Source organism: Oncorhynchus mykiss, chromosome 14 (genome assembly GCF_013265735.2).
Source record: "Oncorhynchus mykiss isolate Arlee chromosome 14, USDA_OmykA_1.1, whole genome shotgun sequence".
NCBI classification, from domain to species: Eukaryota; Metazoa; Chordata; class Actinopteri; order Salmoniformes; family Salmonidae; genus Oncorhynchus; species Oncorhynchus mykiss.
In genome coordinates, this window is record NC_048578.1 from 27,979,407 (window position 1) to 28,005,553 (window position 26,147).

Consider the following 26,147-nt stretch of genomic DNA (forward strand, 5'->3'; position numbering starts at 1 on the left):
TCAATGTGGAGGCTATTTACAGGGGGTACAGGTACAGAGTCAATGTGGAGGCTATATACAGGGAGTACAGGTACAGAGTCAATGTGGAGGCTATATACAGGGAGTACAGGTACAGAGTCAATGTGGAGGCTATATACAGGGAGTACCGGTACAGAGTCAATGTGGAGGCTATATACAGGGGGTACTGGTACAGAGTCAATGTGGAGGCTATATACAGGGGGTACCGGTACAGAGTCAACGTGGAGGCTATATACAGGGGGTACAGGTACAGAGTCAATGTGGAGGCTATTTACAGGGGGTACAGGTACAGAGTCAATGTGGAGGCGATATACAGGGAGTACAGGTACAGAGTCAATGTGGAGGCTATATACAGGGAGTACAGGTACAGAGTCAATGTGGAGGCGATATACAGGGAGTACAGGTACAGAGTCAATGTGGAGGCTATATACAGGGGGTACTGGTACAGAGTCAATGTGCAGGCGATATACAGGGAGTACAGGTACAGAGTCAATGTGGAGGCTATATACAGGGGGTACAGGTACAGAGTCAACGTGGAGGCTATATACAGGGGGTACAGAGTCAACGTGGAGGCTATATACAGGGAGTACAGGACGCACGGACGCACAGGCACACACATAGTGTCTCCGCGGCTATGTCTAGCTGTCATCTGGTCCGAGTGAATGCAGACATCTGCCTGAGGGCAGAGAGGAGTTTGATGTTCCGCTCGCTCAATTAAACCCATCATTCTTCCAACACTAACATGCTGCACTGAACACACACTACACACACACAAACGCTACACACTTAAACTTAAATTCATTGGGGGCATGGACTCTACAAGGTGTTGAAAGCTTTCCACAGGGATGCTGGCTCATGTTGACTCCAATGCTTCCTTTAGTTGGCTGTATGTCCTTTGGGTGGAAGACCATTCTTGATACACACAGGAAACTATTAAGGGTGAGAAACCCAGCAGCTTTGCAGTTCTTGACACAAACCGATGTGCCTGGCACCTACTACCATACCCCATTCAAAGGCACTTAAATCTTTTGTCTTGTCCATTCAGAGGCTGACACAAACACAATCCATGTCTCAATTTCTCTTCATTTACACTGATTGAAGTTAATTTAACAGGTGACATCAATAAGGGACCATGGCTTTCACCTGGATCCACCTGGTCAGTCTGTAATGGCAAGAGAATGTTTACCTAATGTGTTGTACAATCAGTGTACACACACACACACACACACACACACAATACCAGCTACACACACACACACACACACACACACACACACACACACACACACACACACACACACACACACACACACACACACACACACATAATACACACACACATGCTCCAATGAACATCCAGACAAGGCAGTTGAAGAAACAGATCTCCAGATGATGTTTCCTGTCAATGAGGCTAATAGAATACTACTTTATTATGAGTCCTACACCTAAAGACCTAGATGGTAACTGCTTCCTGTGTCTCTGTGTTATCGATGCTCTATTCATTCTGTCCCTCCCCGTGTGTTAGGTGCGTATCCATGGCCTGACAGGTCATATCCAGTTCAATGAGAAAGGACGCAGGACCAACTTCACCGTCAGTGTCATGGAGCTAGCCCCCTCTGGACCTAAGAAGGTGGGTCATGAGATCTGTAGGATCTTATAGAATCGTATAGGATCTAATGGGATCTAATGGGACCTTATAGGATCTTATTTGATGTCAAGTGTGAGGACTCATGTCCAGTAGTGTTTCATTGCAGTCTCATATTATATCAGTACAGTATCAGATCAAATCAAGGTTTCCTTCATGGCCCGGCAGTTTTTTCACTTGCCTGTTTATCTTGTATGTGAATCAGGTGGGCTACTGGAACGAGGACGAGAAGTATGTGAGCACAGCCACCTTCATGAGAGGAAGCAACGACAGCAGCTACGGCCTACAGAACAGGACCTACATAGTTACCACCATCCTGGTCAGTGTGTGTGTGTGTGTGTGTGTGTGTGTGTGTGTGTGTGTGTGTGTGCGTGCGTGCGTGCGTGCGTGTGTGTGTGCGTGTGTGTGTGCGTGTGCCATGTTTTCCGTTGGCACCGGACATATGACCGGCATCATTTTCATTTTGAAAACGTTAGAATAACAGTCCCATTTCCTTTTCCTCACCCAAAAAGATGAGTAACGAACAGCAAAAGCACTAGCCTATGTCAATCTACTATCCCTATAGTAGAGAAGTTGACCTATTCTATTGTTCAGCTTGTAGAGAAAGAGAGCCTATTCCGAACACTCTGGGACAGTTGTGGGATGATAGATCCAGTAGTCCTAGGCTACATTAAAGCAATGTATATTAAAAAGTATTTTTTTATTTAACTAGGCAAGTCAGTTAAGATCAAATTCTTATTTACAATGACGGCCTACCGGGGAACAGTGGGTTAGCTGCCTTGTTCAGGGGCAGAACGACAGACTTTTACCTTGTCAGCTCGGCGATTCAATCCAGCAACCTTTGGGTTATTGACCCAACGCTCTAACCACTAGGCTACTTGCCACCCCAAATAGATCAGAACGTTTGGCTTAAAATGTTGATAAACTATTATTTCTTCACATTGTAGGTGCAGCGAATGTTTGTCCCTTACTGCAGTTAGCTGGAAAACACTGTTGTCAAAAGCGAGCGGTTTCATGTGAAAGAGATGAAATGATCAGTTATAAATGTAGAAAGGGGGGGCTCTAAGCTGCATCAACTAGCATGGGTTGCTAATATGACTCAGATTGTGCCTTTGGATACTGGACAATGAAATAAAGTTTATATAAAATAAATGTCTCCACGGATATGGTCTGATTTTTGGCTAGGATACTCTGAAGCAAGTCATAATATGAGTCTTAACCTCATAATATGTAGTAAATGTTCAGGTTTCCAACAATGAAGTATGTTTTCAAAATGCATACGGCCTACGGCTCATTGCAACGTGGTGTGAGACGTGCTGGTGAAACCTGTGCATTTTCTGTTTGAGATGCTGTAGCAGCAGCTCCCGTGCTGTCTGACAGATTTTCTGCTCAAAGTTTCTGTATCTGTATGTCGTGAGCGTGTGATAAATAAGATACATAACGAATATACACACGTGCCAATTTAATTCCACTAAATGATGCTAATTAACCTATAGACTGATAAGCAGGACCAGTCAAACATTATTTACGTCGACTGGTATTTCCAACAATGAATAGGCATGCTAAAATACATTATTTACGTTGACTGGTATTTCCAACAATGAATAGGCATGCTAAAATACATTATTTACGTCGACTGGTATTTCCAACAATGAATAGGCATGCTAAAATACATTATTTACGTCGACTGGTATTTCCAACAATGAATAGGCATGCTAAAATACATTATTTACGTCGACTGGTATTTCCAACAATGAATAGGCATGCTAAAATACATTATTTACGTTGACTGGTATTTCCAACAATGAATAGGCATGCTAAAATACATTATTTACGTCGACTGGTATTTCCAACAATGAATAGGCATGCTAAAAAACATTATTTACGTTGACTGGTATTTCCAACAATGAATAGGCATGCTAAAATACATTATTTACGTCGACTGGTATTTCCAACAATGAATAGGCATGCTAAAATACATTATTTACGTCGACTGGTATTTCCAACAATGAATAGGCATGCTAAAATACATTATTTACGTCGACTGGTATTTCCAACAATGAATAGGCATGCTAAAATACATTATTTACGTCGACTGGTATTTCCAACAATGAATAGGCATGCTAAAATACATTATTTACGTCGACTGGTATTTCCAACAATGAATAGGCATGCTAAAAAACATTATTTACGTTGACTGGTATTTCCAACAATGAATAGGCATGCTAAAATACATTATTTACGTCGACTGGTATTTCCAACAATGAATAGGCATGCTAAAACACATTATTTACGTCGACTGGTATTTCCAACAATGAACATTATTTTGCAATGGGATTTTTCTATTCTTCTGCCGAACAATTGACCTTTGGCATTTAAATTATTTGTCTTTTCCATTTTTTTACGGCCACGGGCCGGTTAATACCGGTTAACAGAAGTCCTGGTGTGTGTGTGTGTGTGTGTGTGTGTGTGTGTGTGTGTGTGTGTGTGTGTGTGTGTGTGTCTCCTGCCCACAGAAAGGACCTCTAGCTGGGGGTTGTGGGAGATGGGTGGTATGGAGGATAGGCTCCAGGGCCTCTAGCTTTGGGTAGTGGGAGGTGGCAGGTGGGTGGTATGGGGGATATGAGAAGGGAGCTGGTCTAAGGTTTGTTCCAGGGAGAAAGGAGCTGGTCTAAGGTTTGTTCCAGGGAGAAGGGAGCTGGTCTAAGGTTTGTTCCAGGGAGAAGGGAGCTGGTCTAAGGTTTGTTCCAGGGAGAAGGGAGCTGGTCTAAGGTTTGTTCCAGGGAGAAGGGAGCTGGTCTAAGGTTTGTTCCAGGGAGAAGGGAGCTGGTCTAAGGTTTGTTCCAGGGAGAAGGGAGCTGGTCTAAGGTTTGTTCCAGGGAGAAGGGAGCTGGTCTAAGGTTTGTTCCAGGGAGAAAGGAGCTGGTTTAAGGTTTGATCCAGGGAGAAGGGAGCTGGGCTAAGGTTTGTTCCAGGGAGAAAGGAGCTGGTTTAAGGTTTGATCCAGGGAGAAGGGAGCTGGTCTAAGGTTTGTTCCAGGGAGAAGGGAGCTGGGCTAAGGTTTGTTCCAGGGAGAAAGGAGCTGGTTTAAGGTTTGATCCAGGGAGAAGGGAGCTGGGCTAAGGTTTGTTCCAGGGAGAAAGGAGCTGGTTTAAGGTTTGATCCAGGGAGAAGGGAGCTGGGCTAAGGTTTGTTCCAGGGAGAAGGGAGCTGGGCTAAGGTTTGTTCCAGGGAGAAAGGAGCTGGTTTAAGGTTTGATCCAGGGAGAAGGGAGCTGGGCTAAGGTTTGTTCCAGGGAGAAGGGAGCTGGGCTAAGGTTTGTTCCAGGGAGAAGGGAGCTGGGCTAAGGTTTGTTCCAGGAAGACTAGATGGAACAAACCTCCCAGGCCTCCAGACTCCCAGGCCTCCAGTAGACCTCCATGGAGAGAGGTTAATGGGCTGAGGGATTTCAGCATCTTGCCACCCGCCTGCCTGTCCTGCAGAACCGGGTTTTAAGACGAGAGCTGCGAAGGGGGAAAGGCAAGCCGTGTGTGTGTGTGTGTGTGTGTGTGTGTGTGTGTGTGTGTGTGTGTGTGTGTGTCTGTGTGTGTGTGTGTGTGTGTGTGTGTGTGTGCGTGCGTGCGTGTGTGCGTGCGTGTGTGGAGGGGGAAATAATAACTGTCCTTAATCTAGCAGGAAGGCTTGGTGCCTCTTCACAGGCAGACAAAATGTTGTTTTAAGACCAGGCTATGTGCTGGCTTTTAGTTGGAATTTGCTTTAGTGGAATCTTCTTTTATTTTTTTATTTTTTATGTTTACTGTGGGCATAACTCTAGACTACAACTAAATTGTCTTTCCAAGAGGAATTATTACACTGTAGACTGGATACATGCCGTTGAAAACCCCTCATCAACGATCAGACATTAGATATAACTGGAAGCATTAGAAGACATTGATTCTCTCTGCTTTCAGGATGTTAGGAAGGAAGGAAAGAAGAAAGGGTCCATGGAAGGAAGAACAGGTGCATTTCTTAAGCATTTGTCCAAAGCCATGGTGTTCTGTGTGTGTGTGTGTTGGTACGCCGCCTGAGTGGCAGCCGGTGTCTATTGACCTATTATAGGTCAGTGAGAGAGTGAGTCCTAGTGGACCTGCTATCTGTGTGTGTGTGCGTGAGTGAGTGCGTGTGTGTGTGTGTGCACAAATGTGTTTGTGTGTGTGTCTGTGTGAGTGGTGTGTGTGCGTGTGTGTGTGTGGTGTGTGTATGTGGAATGTGTGTGTGTGTGTATGTGTGTCTGTGCAGCCTGTCAAACTGCTCTGAAACCGACCTTTCCCTCCACTCCCTCCCTGGGGTCCTGTCGCTCTGCCAGAGGACCTAGAGGCTCTGTGTGTAGCGATGATTACCTTCCCCTGATCCGTAACCAGCAAGGGGACAGTTATTACTGTAACACACAGAGGAAAACTGGCCTGTACAGCAGCTGATAAAATATGGAATAAGGATTTGTGCGCTCAGCGCAGTCTTAGCTTAAATCTCTACTGCAGCTTGAAACGACTTGTGGGTATTGGCTCTCCTCCACTACTTCCTCCAGTGTACCATTAACCGTGAAGAACCCTGGTGGAAACGTTATGCTGACGTATTGAAATTCCCACAGGAGAACGTGGTTTTCTTAACTATTTGAGAAACATTCCCAATGTCAAACCAGTTGAGAAAGCTCCTCGAACACAACCAAAATTGTTATTAAATGTAACCATGTTTGAACTTTCAGGAAAGGTTCTGTTAACGTAATGAAATTCAAAGAAAAGAAAACTATCCTGCACCATTCCCAGAACGGTGTGGAAAGGTTGTATGCAAAATAACTATTGGAAAACCACACTTTCACCAAGCTCTGATAAACATGGTTATTAGAATGTTATGTGCTAGCTGTGTTTGTTCAATACGGGTTTGCCTGAAATGTCCTGGTATGGAGCAGGAGAAAGAGAGAAGAAGAGACCAGAGTGTGTGAGAAAGACATACACACACGGAGAGAGAGAGAGAGAGAGAGAGAGAGAGAGAGAGAGACAGAGACAGAGACAGAGAGACAGAGAGAGCAAGAGAGAGAGAGACACACAGAGAAAGAGGGAGAGAGAGCGAGAAAGAGACACACACAGACAGAGAAAGTGGGAGAGGGAGAGAGACACACACACAAAGAGAGACAGAGAGAGAGAGAAAGGAGTGAGTACAGGGCCTCAGGTGTCATGTCAGTTGTAATCTTGCCAGGATGTCCAATATCTCTGAAAAGGTCCAATTGGTTGTCTGGCTGGTAGAACAGGAATAGGATAACCCCTCAGAATAGAGGTGGGCTGGCAGTGATGGCCTGCTCTACCGACACACACACACACAAACACACACACACACACACACACACACACACACACACACACACACACACACACACACACACACACACACACACACACACACACAGTGGGCCACTAATAAACCTGTCAGTGTCAGGTTCACCAGGTGTCTTTGTGATGTCCACATAATGAACCCCCAGGCTCACCGACAGGCGGCACCTCCATAATGATCAAATATAATGATCTTTCTGGGTTGAATATTACTCCTTGGTTATGGAAGGGCCATACAGTCTAATGATATGTAATCATGAAACAGCTAATTGTGTAACTGGCTAACTGTAGGTCTTCTCCATGGTAGTGATAATATAATGATTTATAAAGATCAATTGTCTAATGATCTTTCTTGGTTTAATCGTAGGCCTATTAGCAATTATTATTCCACCGTGCTTGTGGCTTAATGATCAAACATGAACCATCCTATTGAAATACCTCCCCAGGAGAGATCCTCAATAGAACAAGGCTTTAGTAGCTCCATTCTATCCCATTGCTGTGTTTAGCTGCTACTTTGTAAATTCTCCTGAATAATATAATATATCAAGCATACATCACATCTATGGTCTCATCTTGAGAAAAGTGGTGATAAACTTTATGAGCTGGTAACATTTTTTGTCTGACCTCCTCAGGGCTGTGTATGGATATTACATTATTCCAAAGTCCCTCTTTGCAAATATGACAGATACTTTTGTATGTTCTGGTACGAGCTCCTATTAAATCCATCCAATATTGATCTTCGATGTGCCAATATTTTAACGGAATAATTTACCTTCTCTGAAAGGCCTATGGATTCGATGATAAAGAACCTGGTTGCCAGGTGTTATTTTCTATAGTTTGATCTGTCTAAGTAGCAGCTGCATAAACGTTTGTGGCACAACAAGTTACATCTCTGTCACTTCTCTGTCACTAACGCATAAATCTTTCACGTGATGTGAAGGGTATTTTCTGAATAAAAAATCCCTAACAGAAGATCTCAACGGCGATGCCATAATAAAAATCTCAGATATTCGGAAAGTATTCAGACCCCTTGACTTTTTTCACATTTTGTTACAGCCTTTTTCTAAAATGAAATATTTTTTTCCTCACCAATCTACACACAATACCCCAAATGACAAAGCAAAATCAGGTTTGTAGAAATGTTTGCTAAAAAACAGATATATTTCATTTCCGTAAGTATTCAGACGCTTTACTCAATACTTTGTTGAAGCACCTTTGACACCGATTACAGCGTTGATTCTTCTTGGGTTTGATGCTACAAGCTTGGCACACCTGTATTTGGGGAATTTCTTCCATTCTTCTCTGCAGATCCTCTCAAGCTCTGTCAGGTTGGATGGGGAGTGTTGCTGCACAGCTATTTTTAAGTCTCCCCAGAGATGTTCGATCGGGTTTAAGTCCGGGCTCTGGCTGGGTCACTCAAGGACATTCAGAGACTTGTCCTGAAGCCACTCCTGCTTTGTCTGGGCTGTGTGCTTAGGGTCGTTGTCTTTTTGGAAGGTGAACCTTCGCCCTAGTCTGAGGACCTGAGCGATCTGGAGCAGGTTTTCATCAAGGATCTCTCTGTGCCTCCCGGGTGGTGCATCTCGCTGTGCCTCTAAGGCACTGCATCTCAGTGCTAGCTGTGCCACCAGAGACTCTGGGTTCGAGCCCAGGCTCTGTCGCAGCCGGCCATGACCGGGAGGCCCATGGGGCGGCACACAATTGGCCCAGCATTGTTAGGGAGGGTTGGGCCTCCCTAACGATGCGCACTAGTGACTCCTGTGGCGGGCCGGGCGCAGTGCACGCTGACCAGGTCGCCAGGTGTACGGTGTTTCCTCCGACACATTGGTGCGGCTGGCTTCCAGGTTGGATGGGCATTGTGTCAAGAAGCAGTGCGGCTTGGTCAGCACTGTTCTGTGAGCTTGTGTGGCCTACCACTTTGCGGCTGAGCCGTTGTTGCTCCTAGACGTTTCCACTTGACAATAACAGCACAAAAATGTGACAAACTGACTTGTTGGAAAGGTGGCATCCTATGACGGTGCTACGTTGAAAGTAACTCTTCAGTAAGTCCATTCTACTGCCAATGTTTGTCAATGGAGATTGCATGGTGCTCGATTTTATAAACCTGTCAGCAATGAAATAAGCGAATCCACTAATTTGAAGGGGTGTCCACATACTTTTGTGTATATGGTGTATTTCTGATTATAAAAACCATGGCTACATTATCTGTACTTCCTTATCAAATGAACTGATCTCCCTCTCCTTAGAATAGGGTAGGAATCCCTGTGGTAGTAATCCCATTGACTCACTAGACAGTCAACTAGTGCGCTCTCCAAACTCGCAATTTCAGAGCGCTTTTGTTTTCACATTCTAAATGTTTGTTAATGTTTCCCCATGATAAACTAGCCTACATTTCTGTTAAATCTATATTCCACGTGAATTTACAATAATAACTAGTGTTACATTTCATTCCTTAATGTTTATATCAGCATTGTAGAAATGTTGTTTCATTTTGGTACAATATTGTTGCATTTCACTTACCATTTCCAATCCTGTGAGTGGGCACAATGTTTCAAGTCCACATACACATTTGCAAGAATCATGAGGTAGAAGATCATTCTATAAAATTACTAATATACGATTTAATTCATGATTTTGGATTATGCATTTTACATTGAATACCAGTTAAGGGCCTAAAATAATACAAACTCCTGTTTTGGGGCTATTTTGCCAGATTAATCTTGCTTATTGTGAGAGGAAACTGACGAGAGCCTGATATCCCGACCTGAGTCTGAATGGAATGGGCAAATTTGCCTGCTCCAAGCCGTTTTCTTTTCATGAAGAAGTTATCGATACATTTGTAAACATACACTTTTTATAATTTTGTATATATTGTCAATTTAACGTCTGGACCCCCATCGTCAACTGTGGACCTAAATAAAAGCACAACTTGTGCACGTGATTCTACTGCCTCCTGCAACATGTCTTCCCTTACGACTGCTATAAGGATCCTATTTTACAACCCCCAGACTCTCTGTCATCACTGTTCACCCTATCAGGTTTGAAGGTAAGACCCAGATGAAGACTGTGTCGCAGTAACAATGTTTACAACGGCAACAGGGCAGGCAAATGACAGGCCAAGGCAGGCAGGGGTAGATAACCAGAGTAGTGGGGGAAAGGTACAGGACGTCAGGCAGGCTCAGGGTCGGGTCAGGCAGATGTCGGTAATCCAGAGGTGGGGCAAAGGTGCAGGCAGGCTCAGGGTCAAGGGCAGGCAGAGTGGTCCGGCAGGCAGGCTCAGGGTCAAGGGCAGTCAGAGTGGTCCGGCAGGCAGGCTCAGGGTCAGGGGCAGGCAGAGTGGTCCGGCAGGCAGGCTCAGGGTCAGGGGCAGGCAGAATGGTCCGGCAGGCAGGCTCAGAGACTGCTGAGGTGCCATATTGCTATTATAACCTGGTTACCAACGTAATTAGTAGGGCTGACCCCAATTTGTTAACTGGTTGATTGTTTGGTGCACGTATTTGGTGCACGTTTTTTGTTGTAGAGCAGTCACAATATATATTTAAAAAATGTTATTGCACCTGTCTTATTCGAGCCCATCTCAGTGAACTAATCCATTGTGGAGGCTGAGACTGATCCATACTGGAGGCCGCGGGGATGGCACAGTCCAAGAAGGGGAGTGTGGCTGCACAATGCACATCTCTCTCCAGAAAGCACTCTCCCCCGCTAATTTGTGCACATTCATTGTTTCATAACTTCAATGTGTGAAGTGTTTGCCTTGATTGTTAGTGTCTATCAATTCCCCATTACATATCACCAGTAGTAGCCTACATTTACTATTCATTTCTATCATTTCTAATCTACAATGTTTGTTTGGTTATGGTCATTTCTGTCAATGCATTCAATATATTATTTTACCGTTCTCCTTGTCAGAGTGGACACGTTGTTTGCAGAGCCCACAACCTATGCTACATTTGTGAGAAACAAGTTTGTTTTATTTAATTCCATTATTAGTCATTGTCTTTAATTTGGAGCGCTTCTGTCAATGTTGTGTAAGGATACGCATCTGATTACCAATTAGACCTATAGGCTACCTGGCCTGTATGCAAATGTAGGCATATAAATGTTCCCATTTGGGGAACTGATAGTATTTCTGATTGGCTTAACGCACCACCACTAATGAGCTGTGTAGCTTCTCAATGTAATGTTTTCTTCACCTCAAACAGCGAGCAAACAACGTCTGTTCCATCCACTGAGAATGACAATAGTTCCTCAATGTATTTGTAAAATCTTTCCAGCTCTTTCCCTTTTGATAACCACTCAGCGTGAAAGGGAAAAATGTCATGCTCTGATCCAGTGGAATAAAATAGGTCTACCTGATGAGCTCTTATTCCTTGCGTAAAATAGCCTCCAGCTGTATCTGTCCCGACCTCACTGGAGCAGGAAACTGAGGGCCCTGAATATTTGACATAATGTTGCAAGTTCGCTAAAGCAAGCCTTGGGTGGGTCCAAGTTGATACAGTGTTTGAATTTCGGTGCAGACAAGCCATGTTTAGTGAATGTGATTTATAGTATATTTATTTTTATCAGTATATTTTCTACCTGCAGACTGCAATGTTTTTACTTGTTGGCTTTCTAGGCAATTGTTACATATAAGTTACTTTTTAGGTTTGTATAATTTTTTATTTAGATTTGGATAGAATTTTGATTAACCACATGACAATGATTTTGAGATACGAAGGCGTTATTATAAATTAAAAGAAACTGTTCCACGTAAACGTGCATATGAAAACCATAACTGGCATGCAGATCGGTAGAAAGGGTAAGATAAATTGGCGATGCACAACTTCAGGAGAGTAATGGCAGAATCTGCGAAAGCCAGCAGGAGCGGAAGGAGGATGGTCGGTCAGGTTTTTTTCTCTTCTGGTTATCTTGATCTCTGCTTCCCTCTTGAGTAATGTGTGTCTTATTTCATCAAACAGACAAGCATATATTTGATTTTATTAAAACACAAAGGGTGTGTCTATATATGGAAAAATACACGTTTAAACATTTTGACCAATCACTTTCAGTAAACCAATATTTACAGTATTTTAGTCGGGGACAGCGCTAGTATTTAGAGCAGTAAAAAACGTTTTTGTCATACTACTGGTACTATACATGGTCTGATATACCACAGCTTTTAGCCAATCAGCATTCAGGGCTCGAACCACCCGGTTTATAATTACCTTTAATGTGGTGGCAGGTAGCCTAGTGGTTAGAGCCTTGGGCCAGTTACCAAAATGTTGCTAGATCGAATCCCCGAGCTGACAAGGTAAAAATCTGTCGTTCTGCCCCTGAACAAGGCAGAACGAGACAGAACAAGGCAGAACTGTTCCTAGGCCGTCATTGTAAATAAGAATTTGTTCTTAACTGAATTGCGTAGTTAAATAAAAAATATTGGAACTCTATCCAGGCTTGAGTTCAATTCCATTTTAATTTGAGTCAAAAAAACTATTCAGTGTACTCCCTAAATTGGAATTTCAATGGAATTGACCCCAGCCCTGAGTGCATCTGCCCTCCTTCTCCTACAGGAATCCCCATACGTGATGCTGAAGAAGAACCATGATCAGCTGTCAGGGAACGATAAGTACGAGGGTTACATCGTGGAGCTAGCGGCTGAGATCGCCAAGCACGTTGGATACCACTACAAACTGAAGGTGGTCTCAGATGGGAAATATGGAGCCAGAGACTCCGAGACCAAGATGTGGAACGGCATGGTTGGAGAGCTGGTGTACGGGGTGAGTGCTGATAAGGTGGTTATTAGAGCTTATAAGAAAGTTAGTAAGTGCTCATAACATTTATGGAGGTGGTTAACATTCATATTGGTCACATTCTATTTTTATGACGATGACACCGCACAATTTGTCTTTCTGACACTATAATGTTCTCTGATACCATCTGCAAAACATGGTAGTCCTTTTTAAAGAATTTTTTATTTTTTTCACAGGAAATTAGTTTCCAACAATCAACAATTTATATAGCTTAGGATGCAGTGGACACACTCTCACACCCTCTCTCAATTCAATTCAAGGGGCTTTATTGGCATGGGAAACATATATTCACATTGCCAAAGCAAGTGAGGTAGATAATATACAAAAGTGAAATAAACAATAAAAATTAACAGTAAACATTACTTGTACAGAAGTTTCAAAACAATAAAGACATTACAAATGTCATATTATGTATATATACAGTGTTGTAACAATGTACAAATGGTTAAAGTACACAAGGGAAAATAAATAAGCATAAATATGGGGTGTATTTACAATGGTGTTTGTTCTTCACTGGTTGTCCTTTTCTTGTGGTAACAGGTCACAAATCTTGCTGCTGTGATGGCACACTGTGGGATTTCACCCAGTAAATATGGGAGTTTATCAAAATTGGGTTTGTTTTCGAATTCTTTGTGGATCTGTGTAACCCGAGGGAAATATGTATCTCTAATATGGTCATACGTTGGACAGGAGGTTAGGAAGTGCAGCTCAGTTTCCACCTCATTTTGTGGGTAGTGTGCACATAGCCTGTCTTCTCTTGAGAGCCAGGTCTGTCTACGACGGCCTTTCTCAATAACAAGGCTATGCTCACTAAGTCTGTACATAGTCAAAGCTTTCCTTAAATTTGGGTAAGTCATAGTGGTCAGCTATTCTGCAGCTGTGTACTCTCTGTTTAGGGCCAAATCTCTCTCTCTCTCACTCCACTTTATATTTCTCTCTACATCTCTCTCTCTCTCTCTCTCTCTCTCTCTCTCTCAATTCAATTCAAGGGGCTTTATTGGCATGGGAAACATTCTCTCTCTCTCTCTCTCTCTCTCTCTCTCTCTCTCTCTCCTCTCTCTCTCCTCTATCTCTCCTCTATCTCTATCCCTGGTAGAGAGAGAAGGTGACGGGGAGGTTACGTTTATTTACCGTAACTGAAGAACAACTGGAAATGTTCTGTTCCTCTCTCTCCCTCTACCTCTCTCTCTTTACTTATCTTTGTATTTCTCTCTCTCTCTCTCTCTCTCTCTCTCTCTCTCTCTCTCTCTCTCTCTCTCTCTCTCTCTCTCTCTCTCTCTCTCTCTCTCTCTCTCTCTCAATTCAATTCAATTCAAGGGGCTTTATTGGCATGGGAAACATTCTCTCTCTCTCTCTCTCTCTCTCTCTCTCAATTCAATTCAATTCAAGGGGCTTTATTGGCATGGGAAACATTCTCTCTCTCTCTCTCTCTCTCTCTCTCTCTCTCTCTCTCCTCTCTCTCTCCTCTATCTCTCCTCTATCTCTATCCCTGGTAGAGAGAGAAGGTGACGGGGAGGTTACGTTTATTTACCGTAACTGAAGAACAACTGGAAATGTTCTGTTCCTTCTCTGCACCTGCAATCTGCCCACAGAGACACACAATTTCCATAGGAAAAGGATTTGTAACAAAGAGGACCCATTTCACACCATGGCACTGATCTCTGCTGTTAAAGGGGTCTTTGTGATGCTATGGGAGATAGGTGTGGGTGTGAGGTGAGAAGAACAGGCCTTTGTGATGCTATGGAGAGATAGATGGGTGTGGGTGTGACGGGAGGAGAACAGGCCTTTGTGATGCTATGGAGAGATAGATGGGTGTGGGTGTGACAGGAGGAGAACAGGCCTTTGTGATGCTATGGAGAGATAGATGGGTGTGGGTGTGACGGGAGGAGAACGGGGTCTACAGGGGATCAAGGTCAGAATTTGAGTGTTTCCTGATTAGTTAAACCCTCTAGTGACTCCCCATTCCGCATGCGGGAGCGTAATCATCGCTTGACACTAATTAGCATAATGCAACGGACATAAATATCCCTAGAAAATATTCCTATTCATGAAAATCACAAATGAAATATATTGAGACACAGCTTAGCCTTTTGTTAATCACCCTGTCATCTCAGATTTTCAAAATATGCTTTACAGCCAAAGCTAGACAAGCATTTGTGTAAGTTTATCGATAGCCTTGCATAGCATTTTGTCCAGCTAGCAGCAGGTAACTTGGTCACGGAAATCAGAAAAGCAATCAAATGAAATCGTTTACCTTTGATGAGCTTCGGATGTTTTCACTCACGAGACTCCCAGTTAGATAGCAAATGTTCCTTTTTTCCAAAAATATTATTTTTTTAGGCGAAATAGTTCCGTTTGTTCTTCACGTTTGGCTGAGAAATCGCCTGGAAATTGCAGTCACGAAAACGTTGAAAATATTCCAAATTAGCTCCATAATATCGACAGAAACATGGCAAACGTTGTTTATAATCAATCCTCAATGTGTTTTTCAAATATCTATTCGATAATATATCCATCGGGACAATTCGTTTTTCAGTAGGACCGATTGGAATAATGGCTACCTCTGTATTTTACGCGAGAATCTCTCTGGGAGCATCAGGTGACAACTTGCGCAATGTATCCGCCTACGGGTATTCTTCAACATAAATGCGTAAAACTACGTCACAATGCTGTAGACACCTTGGGGAATACGTAGAAAAAGTAATCTGGTTGATAGCTCATTCACTGCTCAATAGGGAGTCATTGGAACGCAGCCCTTTCAAAACAGAAGGCACTTCCGGATTGGATTTTTCTCAGGCTTTTGCCTGCAACATCAGTTCTGTTATACTCACAGACAATATTTTTACAGTTTTGGAAACTTTAGAGTGTTTTCTATCCTAAGCTGTCAATTATATGCATATTCTAGCATCTTGTCCTGACAAAATATCCTGTTAAAACGGGACCGTTTCTTTCCCAAAAATGAAAATACTCCCCCTAGAGTCGCAACAGGTTTTAACAAAACTTCTGTATGTGTACAGCCTCATGCTGTATAGACACTGAGTATGCCAAACATTAGGAACACCTTCCTGATATTGAGATCCACAGGGAGGCTGGCCCATGTTGACTCCACTGCTTCCCACAGTTGTATTAAGTTAGCTGGATGTCCTTGGGTGGTGGACCATTCTTGATACACACAGGAAACTGTTGAGTGTGAAAACAGCAGCATTGCAGTTCTTGACTCAAATCAGTTATCCTAGCACCTATTGCCATACCCCCATTCAAAGCCACTTCAATATTTTTTATTGCCCATTCACCCTCTGAATGGCACACATACACAATTAATCTCAATTGTGTCCCAAGTTTAAAAATCCTTCTTTAGCCTGTCTCCTACCGTTCATCTATACTGATTGAAGTGGATTTAACAAGTGACATCAATAAGGGATCATAGCTTTCACCTGGATTTACTTGGTCAGTCTATGTCATGGAAAGAGCATTTTGTAATGTTTTCTACACTCAGTTTGCAGTATTTGCAGTATTTTCTCTCCTTCGTTGTCCTCCTTCAGCACACCTACTGCACTGGACAGTATCTAGCTCTATTTCCAGATGTAGTAAAGTGTTTTTATTTGCAGATGTAGGATCCTCATTTGATCACTCTTTTGTTGTTGATAATTTTCCTGCACAGCAGGAAATGCAAACTTGTAGTGTATTTAAGGTTTATAAAGGATTCTAAAGTTTGTAATTTCCAATTTAAAATGTCAGACTTGATTTGTCCAAAAGAAAAATGTACCTACAAAAAAGCCCATTAATAACCACATAATAATTCACATTTCCTGTTGCTGAAGGATTATTTTCCTGCTATAGCAAACTGGCTCAAAATAAGATCATGCATCTGTATACAGCTTGGTATATTCTATTGTTTTGAATATTTTCTCTGCTTGAGTATAGCTCAGGGTCAAGGTGACAGCACAACTCAAATATTTATTGCTAACATGTCTCTCCCTACCTCTCTAACACGTCTCTCTTTCTCTCTCCCTACCTCTCTAACATGTCTCTCTTTCCCTCCCCCTACCTCTCTAACACGTCTCTCTTTCTCTCTCCCTACCTCTCTAAAACGTCTCTCTTTCTCTCCCTACCTCTCTAACACGTCTCTCTTTCTCTCTCCCTACCTCTCTAACATGTCTCTCTTTCCCTACCCCTACCTCTCTAACATGTCTCTCTTTCTCTCTCCCTACCTCTCTAAAACGTCTCTATTTCCCTCCCCCTACCTCTCTAAAACGTCTCTATTTCCCTCCCCCTACCTCTCTAAAACGTCTCTGTTTCCTTCCCCCTACCTCTCTAAAACGTCTCTCTTTCCCTCCCCCTACCTCTCTAAAACGTCTCTATTTCCCTCCCCCTACCTCTCTAAAACGTCTCTATTTCCCTCTCCCTACCTCTCTAAAACGTCTCTCTTTCTCTCTCCCTACCTCTCTAAAACGTCTCTCTTTCTCTCTCCCTACCTCTCTAACATGTCTCTCTTTCCCTCCCCCTACCTCTCTAAAACGTCTCTCTTTCTCTCTCCCTACCTCTCTAACACGTCTCTCTTTCTCTCTCCCTACCTCTCTAAAACGTCTCTCTTTCCCTCCCCCCTACCTCTCTAAAACGTCTCTCTTTCTCTCCCTACCTCTCTAACAAGTCTCTCTTTCCCTCTCCCGCCCTCACTCCTTCCCTACCTCTCTCTTGCATCCCTCCTTCCCTCCCTACCTCCCTCCCTCCCTCCCTACCTCTCTAACATGTCTCTCTTTCCCTCACCCTACCTCCCTACCTCTCTAACATGTCTCTCTTTCCCCCTCCCTACCTCTCTAACATGTCTCTCTTTCCCTCTCCTGCCCTCACTCCTTCCCTACCTCTCTCTCTTGCACCCCTCCTTCCCTCTCTACGTCTTTGTCGCCTTCCCTCCGTCTCTACCTCCCTCCTTCCCTTACTTTCTCTATCCTTATGTTCCTCCCCTTCACCCCTTCTCTCCTCCAGAAAGCAGACGTGGCGGTAGCCCCGCTGACCATCACCCTGGTCCGAGAGGAGGTGATCGACTTCTCCAAGCCCTTCATGTCTCTGGGTATCTCCATCATGATCAAGAAGCCCACCAAGTCTAAACCAGGTGTCTTCTCCTTCCTGGACCCGCTGGCCTATGAGATCTGGATGTGTATCGTGTTCGCCTACATCGGTGTGAGTGTGGTCCTGTTCCTGGTGAGCCGCTTCAGCCCCTATGAGTGGCACGCAGAGGACTATGAGGAGGGGGCCGACCCCCAGACCCCTACCCAGCCGACGGGGCCCGGTGCTGGGCTACAGTCGGGGCAGAGCCCTGGTCAGCCAGGCCAGAACCAGCAGAATCAGGAACAGACCAACGAGTTTGGCATCTTCAACTCTCTCTGGTTCTCCCTGGGAGCCTTCATGCAGCAGGGATGTGACATCTCACCCAGGTAGGAAACCCACTTAGAAATACAGGTAGATCTGAAGTAGAAATACAATGGATAGATCTGATGTAGAAAAACAATGGGGCGCTCACAGTGATTTGACTAGTGCGGATAAAATGCCAGGGCTGAATTAGTGTCCCAGTCCGCCCCTGCAAGCTCCAGTCTATTATTGTATTGACATTTTTTGGTTTTCCCCAATTCAGTAGGGTTTTCTTGGTACCACTTTGACATGGTGTCTTAGAGAACCTTTAGATTACATGGAGTGAGATAAAACAGTGAGACTGACAGAGCATCATCCCAGGGAGTTGACAGCGTGGTCATAGTACTGTACTACTGTTGAAAAGGTTGCTTATGTTTTCTGATAAACGCTCTTCCCTGTGATTGTTTGTCTTCAACTTTTAGGGTTTGTTATTGTTGTTGTGTAATAGTTAAAAAAGTGAATGTGTTTTATATTTAACCCTCATTTAAACCAGGAAGCGCCATTGGCATAAAGACTCTTTTCATAGAGACCTGTGTGTGTGTGTGTGTGTGTGTGTGTGTCCCAATACACTCCCCACCCAGGGAGTCCCTCTGTCTGTCAGTCAGTCAGATAAAACAGGAGTAAATAAGTTCTCTTCTTTCATGATCAATGGTCTTCACAGAACACTTTACACTAAGTCAGCTGTCATTGAATACTTAACACCAGTCCCAAACAGAGACGGTTCCCTAGTCCTGCTCTTTCAGTTACACTAGTTGTACGTTACACATTTACAGTGGGACAGAAGTGGTACTAAAATACTTCTTAACTAGAGAACCAAAAAGGATGAACTCATGAAGACGTGAAGTTATTCTACACTGTCTTCAGAAAGAATTCACACCCCTCATTGTCCACATTTAGTTGTGTTGAAAATTGATAAAATTACGATTTTTTTGTAACTGACCAACACAGAATACCCCATAATTTCAAAGTGGCAAAAAAAATATTCTCTAACTGTTAACAAATGAATTAAAAAGGAAAAGCTGAGTCAATAAGTTCAGGAGTCAATAAGTCCAGGAGTAAAAAATTGCTTAACAAGTCATGGACTGTGTGTTTAACATGATTTTGGAATGACTACCTCATCTCTGTAGCCCACACATACAATTATCTGTAAGGTCCCTCAGTCAATCAGTGAATTTCCAACACAGATACAATGACAAAGACCAGGGAGGTTTTCCAAATCATCGCAAAGAAGGGCACCTATTGGTAGATGGGGTGGGGGTGGGGTGAGGCAGACATTAAATATACATTTTGAGCATGGTGAAATGATTCATTACATTGGATTGTGTATCAATACACCCAGTCACTACAAAGATACTGCCGTCCTCCTTACTCAGTTTCCGGAGAGGGAAGAAACCGCTCAGGGATTTCACCATGAGGCCAATAGTGACTAGTAAACAGTTACATGGCTGTGATAGGTTGAAAACTATCACAGCCATGATGGATCAACAACATTGTAGTTACTCCACAATACTAACCTAATTGACGGAGTGAAAATAACTATCACGTTTCAAGGTAAGACCAAGATGCTGACAACATCGAATTAACAACATGTTCTACTCATTAAACATTTATGCTTTCATTTGATTGAAATAATACAACCGGGCAGTGTTTCAGGATCAAAAATAAACAGAATGGAGTTAAGCACAGGCAAAATCCTAGAGGAAAACCTGGATCAGTCTGCTTTCCACCAGACACTGGGAGATGAATTCACCTTTCAGCAGGATAATAACCTAAAACACCAAAGGCCTAATCTACACTGGAGTGCCTTACCAAGAAGACAGTGAATGTTCCTGTTTTGACTTAAATCTGCTTGAAAATCTATGGCAAGACATGAAAATGGTTTTCTAGCAAGGAAGAATTCTTAAAAGAATAATGGGCATGTGTTGTAGAATCCGGGTGTGAAAAGCACTTAGAGACGACCTCAGAGCTGTAATCACTGTCAAAGTTGATTCTATCATGTATTGACTCAGGGGGTTGAATACTTATCTAGTCAAGAAATATTTGTTTCACTTTTCATAAATGTTTTACAAATGTTATAATTTTTCATTACAGAGTATTCTGTGTAGATCGTTGACAAAAAAAAAGACAATTGAATCAATTTTGATCCCACTTTGTGACACAACATTTTGAAAAAGTCAAGGGATGTGAATACTTTCTGAAGGAACTGTAGTGCTCTTTATTAACATAGCTAGGTCCCAGATCTGAGAGCTTTAGCTAACTCCAATGTCTATGACAGTCATACTATGAACACTGCAGAGAGGAGTTAGCTTAAACAGAGAGCACCAGATCTGAGAGCTTTAGCTAACTCCAATGTCTATGACAGTCCTACTATGAACACTGCAGAGAGGAGTTAGCTTAAACAGAGAGCACCAGATCTGAGAGCTTTAGCTAACTCCAATGTCTATGACAGTCCTACTATGAACACTGCAGAGAGGAGTTAGCTTAAACAGAGAGCACCAGATCTGAGAGCTTTAGCTAACTCCAATGTCTATGACAGTCCTACTATGAACACTGCAGAGAGGAGTTAGCTTAAACAGAGAGCACCAGATCTGAGAGCTTTAGCTAACTCCAATGTCTATGACAGTCATACTATGAACACTGCAGAGAGGAGTTAGCTTAAACAGAGAGCACCAGATCTGAGAGCTTTAGCTAACTCCAATGTCTATGACAGTCCTACTATGAACACTGCAGAGAGGAGTTAGCTTAAACAGAGAGCACCAGATCTGAGAGCTTTAGCTAACTCCAATGTCTATGCCAGTCCTACTATGAACACTGCAGAGAGGAGTTAGCTTAAACAGAGAGCACCAGATCTGAGAGCTTTAGCTAACTCCAATGTCTATGACAGTCCTACTATGAACACTGCAGAGAGGAGTTAGCTTAAACAGAGAGCACCAGATCTGAGAGCTTTAGCTAACTCCAATGTCTATGACAGTCCTACTATGAACACTGCAGATAGGAGTTAGCTTAAACAGAGAGCACCAGATCTGAGAGCTTTAGCTAACTCCAATGTCTATGACAGTCCTACTATGAACACTGCAGAGAGGAGTTAGCTTAAACAGAGAGCACCAGATCTGAGAGCTTTAGCTAACTCCAATGTCTATGACAGTCCTACTATGAACACTGCAGAGAGGAGTTAGCTTAAACAGAGAGCACCAGATCTGAGAGCTTTAGCTAACTCCAATGTCTATGACAGTCCTACTATGAACACTGCAGAGAGGAGTTAGCTTAAACAGAGAGCACCAGATCTGAGAGCTTTAGCTAACTCCAATGTCTATGACAGTCCTACTATGAACACTGCAGAGAGGAGTTAGCTTAAACAGAGAGCACCAGATCTGAGAGCTTTAGCTAACTCCAATGTCTATGACAGTCCTACTATGAACACTGCAGAGAGGAGTTAGCTTAAACAGAGAGCACCAGATCTGAGAGCTTTAGCTAACTCCAATGTCTATGACAGTCATACTATGAACACTGCAGAGAGGAGTTAGCTTAAACAGAGAGCACCAGCAAAAGAAAATCCATTCACCAGGAAGGCTGGACCTATGGCCTAAACTCTGTCCACTCTTATGTGAACTGCGCTGAGGGAGGGGTGGGTCGATAGTGTGTCTTGAACAGTGTCACTAGCTCTGTCCAGCTCCAACCGGAGAGAAAGCTCTGATGAACTGTGCCACTGTCGGCTCCCTTCTCTAAAGGTCACCAATTAAGAATCTCATTAAAGTGTCTCAAATTAGAGACACAAAGAGGTTGATTCTCTCTCTCAGGGACACCAGGGGGGGCTTCTGAGAGGAGGAGAGAAGAAGGTAGAGGTCAGGAGAGGAGAGGAGGAGAAGGAGGAGAAATTATAATGTGTGCAAACCTGGTGGCCAACTACAAGAAACGTCTGACCCCCGGGATTGCCAACAAGGGTTTTGCCACCAAATACTAAGTCATGTTTTGCAGAGGGGTCAAATACTTATTTCCCTCATTAAAATGCAAATCAATTTATAACATTTTTGACATGCGTTTTTCTGGATTTTTTTGTTGTTATTCTGTCTCTCACTGTTCAAATAAACCTACCATTAAAATTATAGATGGATCATTTCTTTGTCAGTGGGCAAACGTACAAAATCAGCAGGGGATCAAATACTTTTTTCCCTCACTGTATGGGTACTATATCCGATAAATCAAAGGCCTCTTTTGGACCTCTTCTATCCCTGCTGTGTCTTCTGTCCCTTCTGCTAAGCTAGCAGAGTAAACACACACACACACAGATGTACAGAATGTCTGCTAAGCTAGCAGAGTAAACACACACACACAGATGTACATAATGTCTGCTAAGCTAGCAGAGTAAACACACACACACAGATGTACAGAATGTCTGCTAAGCTAGCAGAGTAAACACACACACACACAGATGTACAGAATGTCTGCTAAGCTAGCATAGTAAACAAAAACACAGATGTACAGAAAATGCTGCTCTCACAGTGTAACAGAACACACCACTCCAATAAATATCGATCTCCTAGTACGTCCAATGGAGGAGATCGTAATTCTTATAGACAGAGAACTATGTATAGTCTTGTAGATCTCTCGCTCTCTTTCTTTCTATATCTCTCTCTATTTCTCTCTCTCCCTCTACCTCTCTCTCTTTACTTATCTTTGTATTTCTCTCTCTCTCTCTCTCTCTCTCTCTCTCTCTCTCTCTCTCTCTCTCTCTCTCTCTCTCTCTCTCTCTCTCTCGCTCTCTCTCTCTCTCTTTCTCTCTTTCTCTCTCTCTCTCTCTCTTTCTTTCTCTCTCTCTCTCTCTCTCTCGCTCTTTCTCTCTCTCTCTCTCTCTCTCTTGCTCTTTCTCTCTCTGTCCTTCTATCTCTCCCCCTCTGGGGTCTACAGCAGCGATATAGTACATTAATGTATATAATCTACTGTACTCATCGTTCCCCAATGAGCTGGCCCCGTTACTTCATGTCTGGGCATAGGGGACTCTCTAGAAAGGGCGGCCTTCACCAAACTCAACTGTTATGTGTCCATAGCTCCATGCGAGTGCAGTCTTCTCTTGATGAGCCACAGTCAGTGTGTTCTGCGTTAGTTGAATCATTCCTCGCTGGGCTGGAACAATAAATCTGGTTTTCCATAATGGAAATGTTTTAAAAATGATTATTCTTTGTTTTTGAATTGTGTTGTCTGTTTTTATTTGGTGACTCCTGAAAACAGAATGTTAGTTTTACATCTGTGTGAAGACAGACGAGAGAGAGATAGTGTTGCTTTTAGTTGCCTGTAGTCTTCCACTCAGGCCTTTTAATCAGAGACGAGTTTACAAAAGACGTTAACCACGTTCAGCCGTTATTAATCAGCGCTGTGGCGTTTAATTCCCAGACGCTGTCGTCTGAAGAGATACAGGAGTCCTAAATGGCTCCCTATAACCCATATAGTGCACATACTTTGACCAGGACCTATAGTAGTGTATTGTATAGGGAATATGGAGCCATTTGGGATGCATCCCTGCCTTTGTCTGTTCCTTAATGCATTCTGATTGGCTGGTTCTAAAGGTATGTCTGCCTAGAGCTCTGTAGAGACAGGGCTGTGTGTGTGTGTGTGTGTGTGTGTGTGTGTGTGTGCGTGTGCGTGCGAGATCTCTCCTACAGTACCTGCCTGTGTGTGTGTGATCTCCTCTCTCTCTCTCTGCTATTTATTCTCTCTAAATCCTTTGTTTACTGTGGGCTTTCCAAATGTCAACCCTGTCAGTCAGAGCTCCTAAACCCTCCCATCCATGACATTCCTCCTCTCCTCTCCTCTCCTCTCCTCTCCTCTCCTCTCCTCTCCTCTCCTCTCCTCTCCTCTCCTCTCCTCTCCTCTCCTCTCCTCTCTGTGTATCTCTGTAGACAGGTGAGCTAGAGAAGCAGGGATGTTCCCCCTTACAGCCCCCTTCTAGCCCCTCTACTCACTCTCTCCTCATATCCTCCACCTGTGCCTCTCTCCCCACCTTCCCTTTCCTCCTCTCTCTTTCCCCAAGCTCCCTCCCTTCCATAGATTTCTCCTTCTCTCTCCTAGCCTCCTCTCCTCCCTTCTTTTCATATCTCTGCCTCCCTCTCTCGCTGTCCCTCTGTATTTAGGGATGAACTGATTTGGCAGACACTGTGTACATGTGAGTGAGTGTGTGTGAGTGAGTGAGCTTGTGTGTGTGAGTGAGTGTGCGTGTGCGTGAGTATATATGTGCGTGTGTGAGTGAGCATGTCCGTGTGTGCGTGTGTGAGTATGTGCATGCGTGTGCACACACACACACACACTAACCACACACACACACACTCACACACACACACTAACCACACGACACCAAGGTGTGATTCTCTAACAAACAAAGTCAATCAAAGCCAACTGGGTGTTTCCTCACTGTTAGTGTGAGAACAACAGAAAGTCGCTATGCTCAATGTGAGTGTTTCCCTTGAGGACTTGTCTCCTCTCCACACCTGCTTGGTCGGTCAGTAGCACCGCTAGCCTGAAACGAATCAACCCTGTCACTTACTAAGATACCTGCCCCACCGACACACACACACACACACACAGAGAGAGAGAGAGAGAGAGAGCGTTCACTGCCCGTCACAATCAACATTTCTCAGCCCACTGGTCAAAATCAATCCATAATGAATAATGGATTCAGTCTAATAATTGTGATGTGTGTGTGCTCGTTTGTGTGTGTAAGTGTGTGTATATGAAAGCAAGCACCACCTTCCTCTAATCTCATGCCTGCTGAACATATGATATCTGTTTCTCTCTCTCTCGTCAGAATGTCTCTCATACAGATCTGTCTCTTCCTATACATGTTCCTCTTGTCAGAATGTCTCTCATACAGATCTGTCTCTTCCTATACATATTCCTCTCGTCAGAATGTCTCTCATACAGATCTGTCTCTTCCTATACATGTTCCTCTCGTCAGAATGTCTCTCATACAGATCTGTCTCTTCCTATACATATTCCTCTCGTCAGAATGTCTCTCATACAGATCTGTCTCTTCCTATATATGTTCCTCTCATCTGAATGTCTCTCATACAGATCTGTCTCTTCCTATACATGTTCCTCTCATCTGAATGTCTCTCATACAGATCTGTCTCTTCCTATACATGTTCCTCTCGTCAGAATGTCTCTCATACAGATCTGTCTCTTCCTATACATGTTCCTCTCATCTGAATGTCTCTCATACAGATCTGTCTCTTCCTATACATGTTCCTCTCGTCAGAATGTCTCTCATACAGATCTGTCTCTTCCTATACATGTTCCTCTCGTCAGAATGTCTCTCATACAGATCTGTCTCTTCCTATACATGTTCCTCTCGTCAGAATGTCTCTCATACAGATCTGTCTCTTCCTATACATGTTCCTCTCGTCAGAATGTCTCTCATACAGATCTGTCTCTTCCTATACATATTCCTCTCATCTGAATGTCTCTCATACAGATCTGTCTCTTCCTATACATGTTCCTCTCGTCAGAATGTCTCTCATACAGATCTGTCTCTTCCTATACATGTTCCTCTCGTCAGAATGTCTCTCATACAGATCTGTCTCTTCCTATACATATTCCTCTCATCTGAATGTCTCTCATACAGATCTGTCTCTTCCTATACATGTTCCTCTCATCTGAATGTCTCTCATACAGATCTGTCTCTTCCTATACATGTTCCTCTCATCTGAATGTCTCTCATACATATCTGTCTCTTCCTAAACATGTGCCTCTCATCTGAATGTCTCTCATACAGATCTGTCTCTTCCTATACATGTTAATCTCATCTGAATGTCTCTCATACAGACCTGTCTCTTCCTATACATGTGCCTCTCATCTGAATGTCTCTCATACAGATCTGTCTCTTCCTATACATGTTAATCTCATCTGAATGTCTCTCATACAGATCTGTCTCTT

The 26,147-nt window shown here is 43.3% G+C and overlaps 1 protein-coding gene across 8 annotated transcripts in view; it reads left to right on the plus strand.

Annotated features, from left to right (window-relative positions):
* The window catches only part of LOC110489094 (glutamate receptor 1), a 157,831-nt gene that overhangs the window by 86,269 nt on the left and 45,415 nt on the right, over positions 1 to 26,147 (plus strand). For all 8 annotated transcript variants that reach the window (XR_005035968.1, XR_005035967.1, XM_036943242.1 and 5 more), the window contains exons 8-11: positions 1,544 to 1,648; positions 1,869 to 1,982; positions 12,576 to 12,782; positions 17,802 to 18,250. Coding sequence is in view for 6 of the 8 variants with exons in the window: in XM_036943242.1 (XP_036799137.1) it covers positions 1,544 to 1,648; positions 1,869 to 1,982; positions 12,576 to 12,782; positions 17,802 to 18,250 (875 nt within the window). In the remaining 2 variants the exon portion in view is untranslated. The remainder of the gene's footprint in view (positions 1 to 1,543; positions 1,649 to 1,868; positions 1,983 to 12,575; positions 12,783 to 17,801; positions 18,251 to 26,147) is intronic.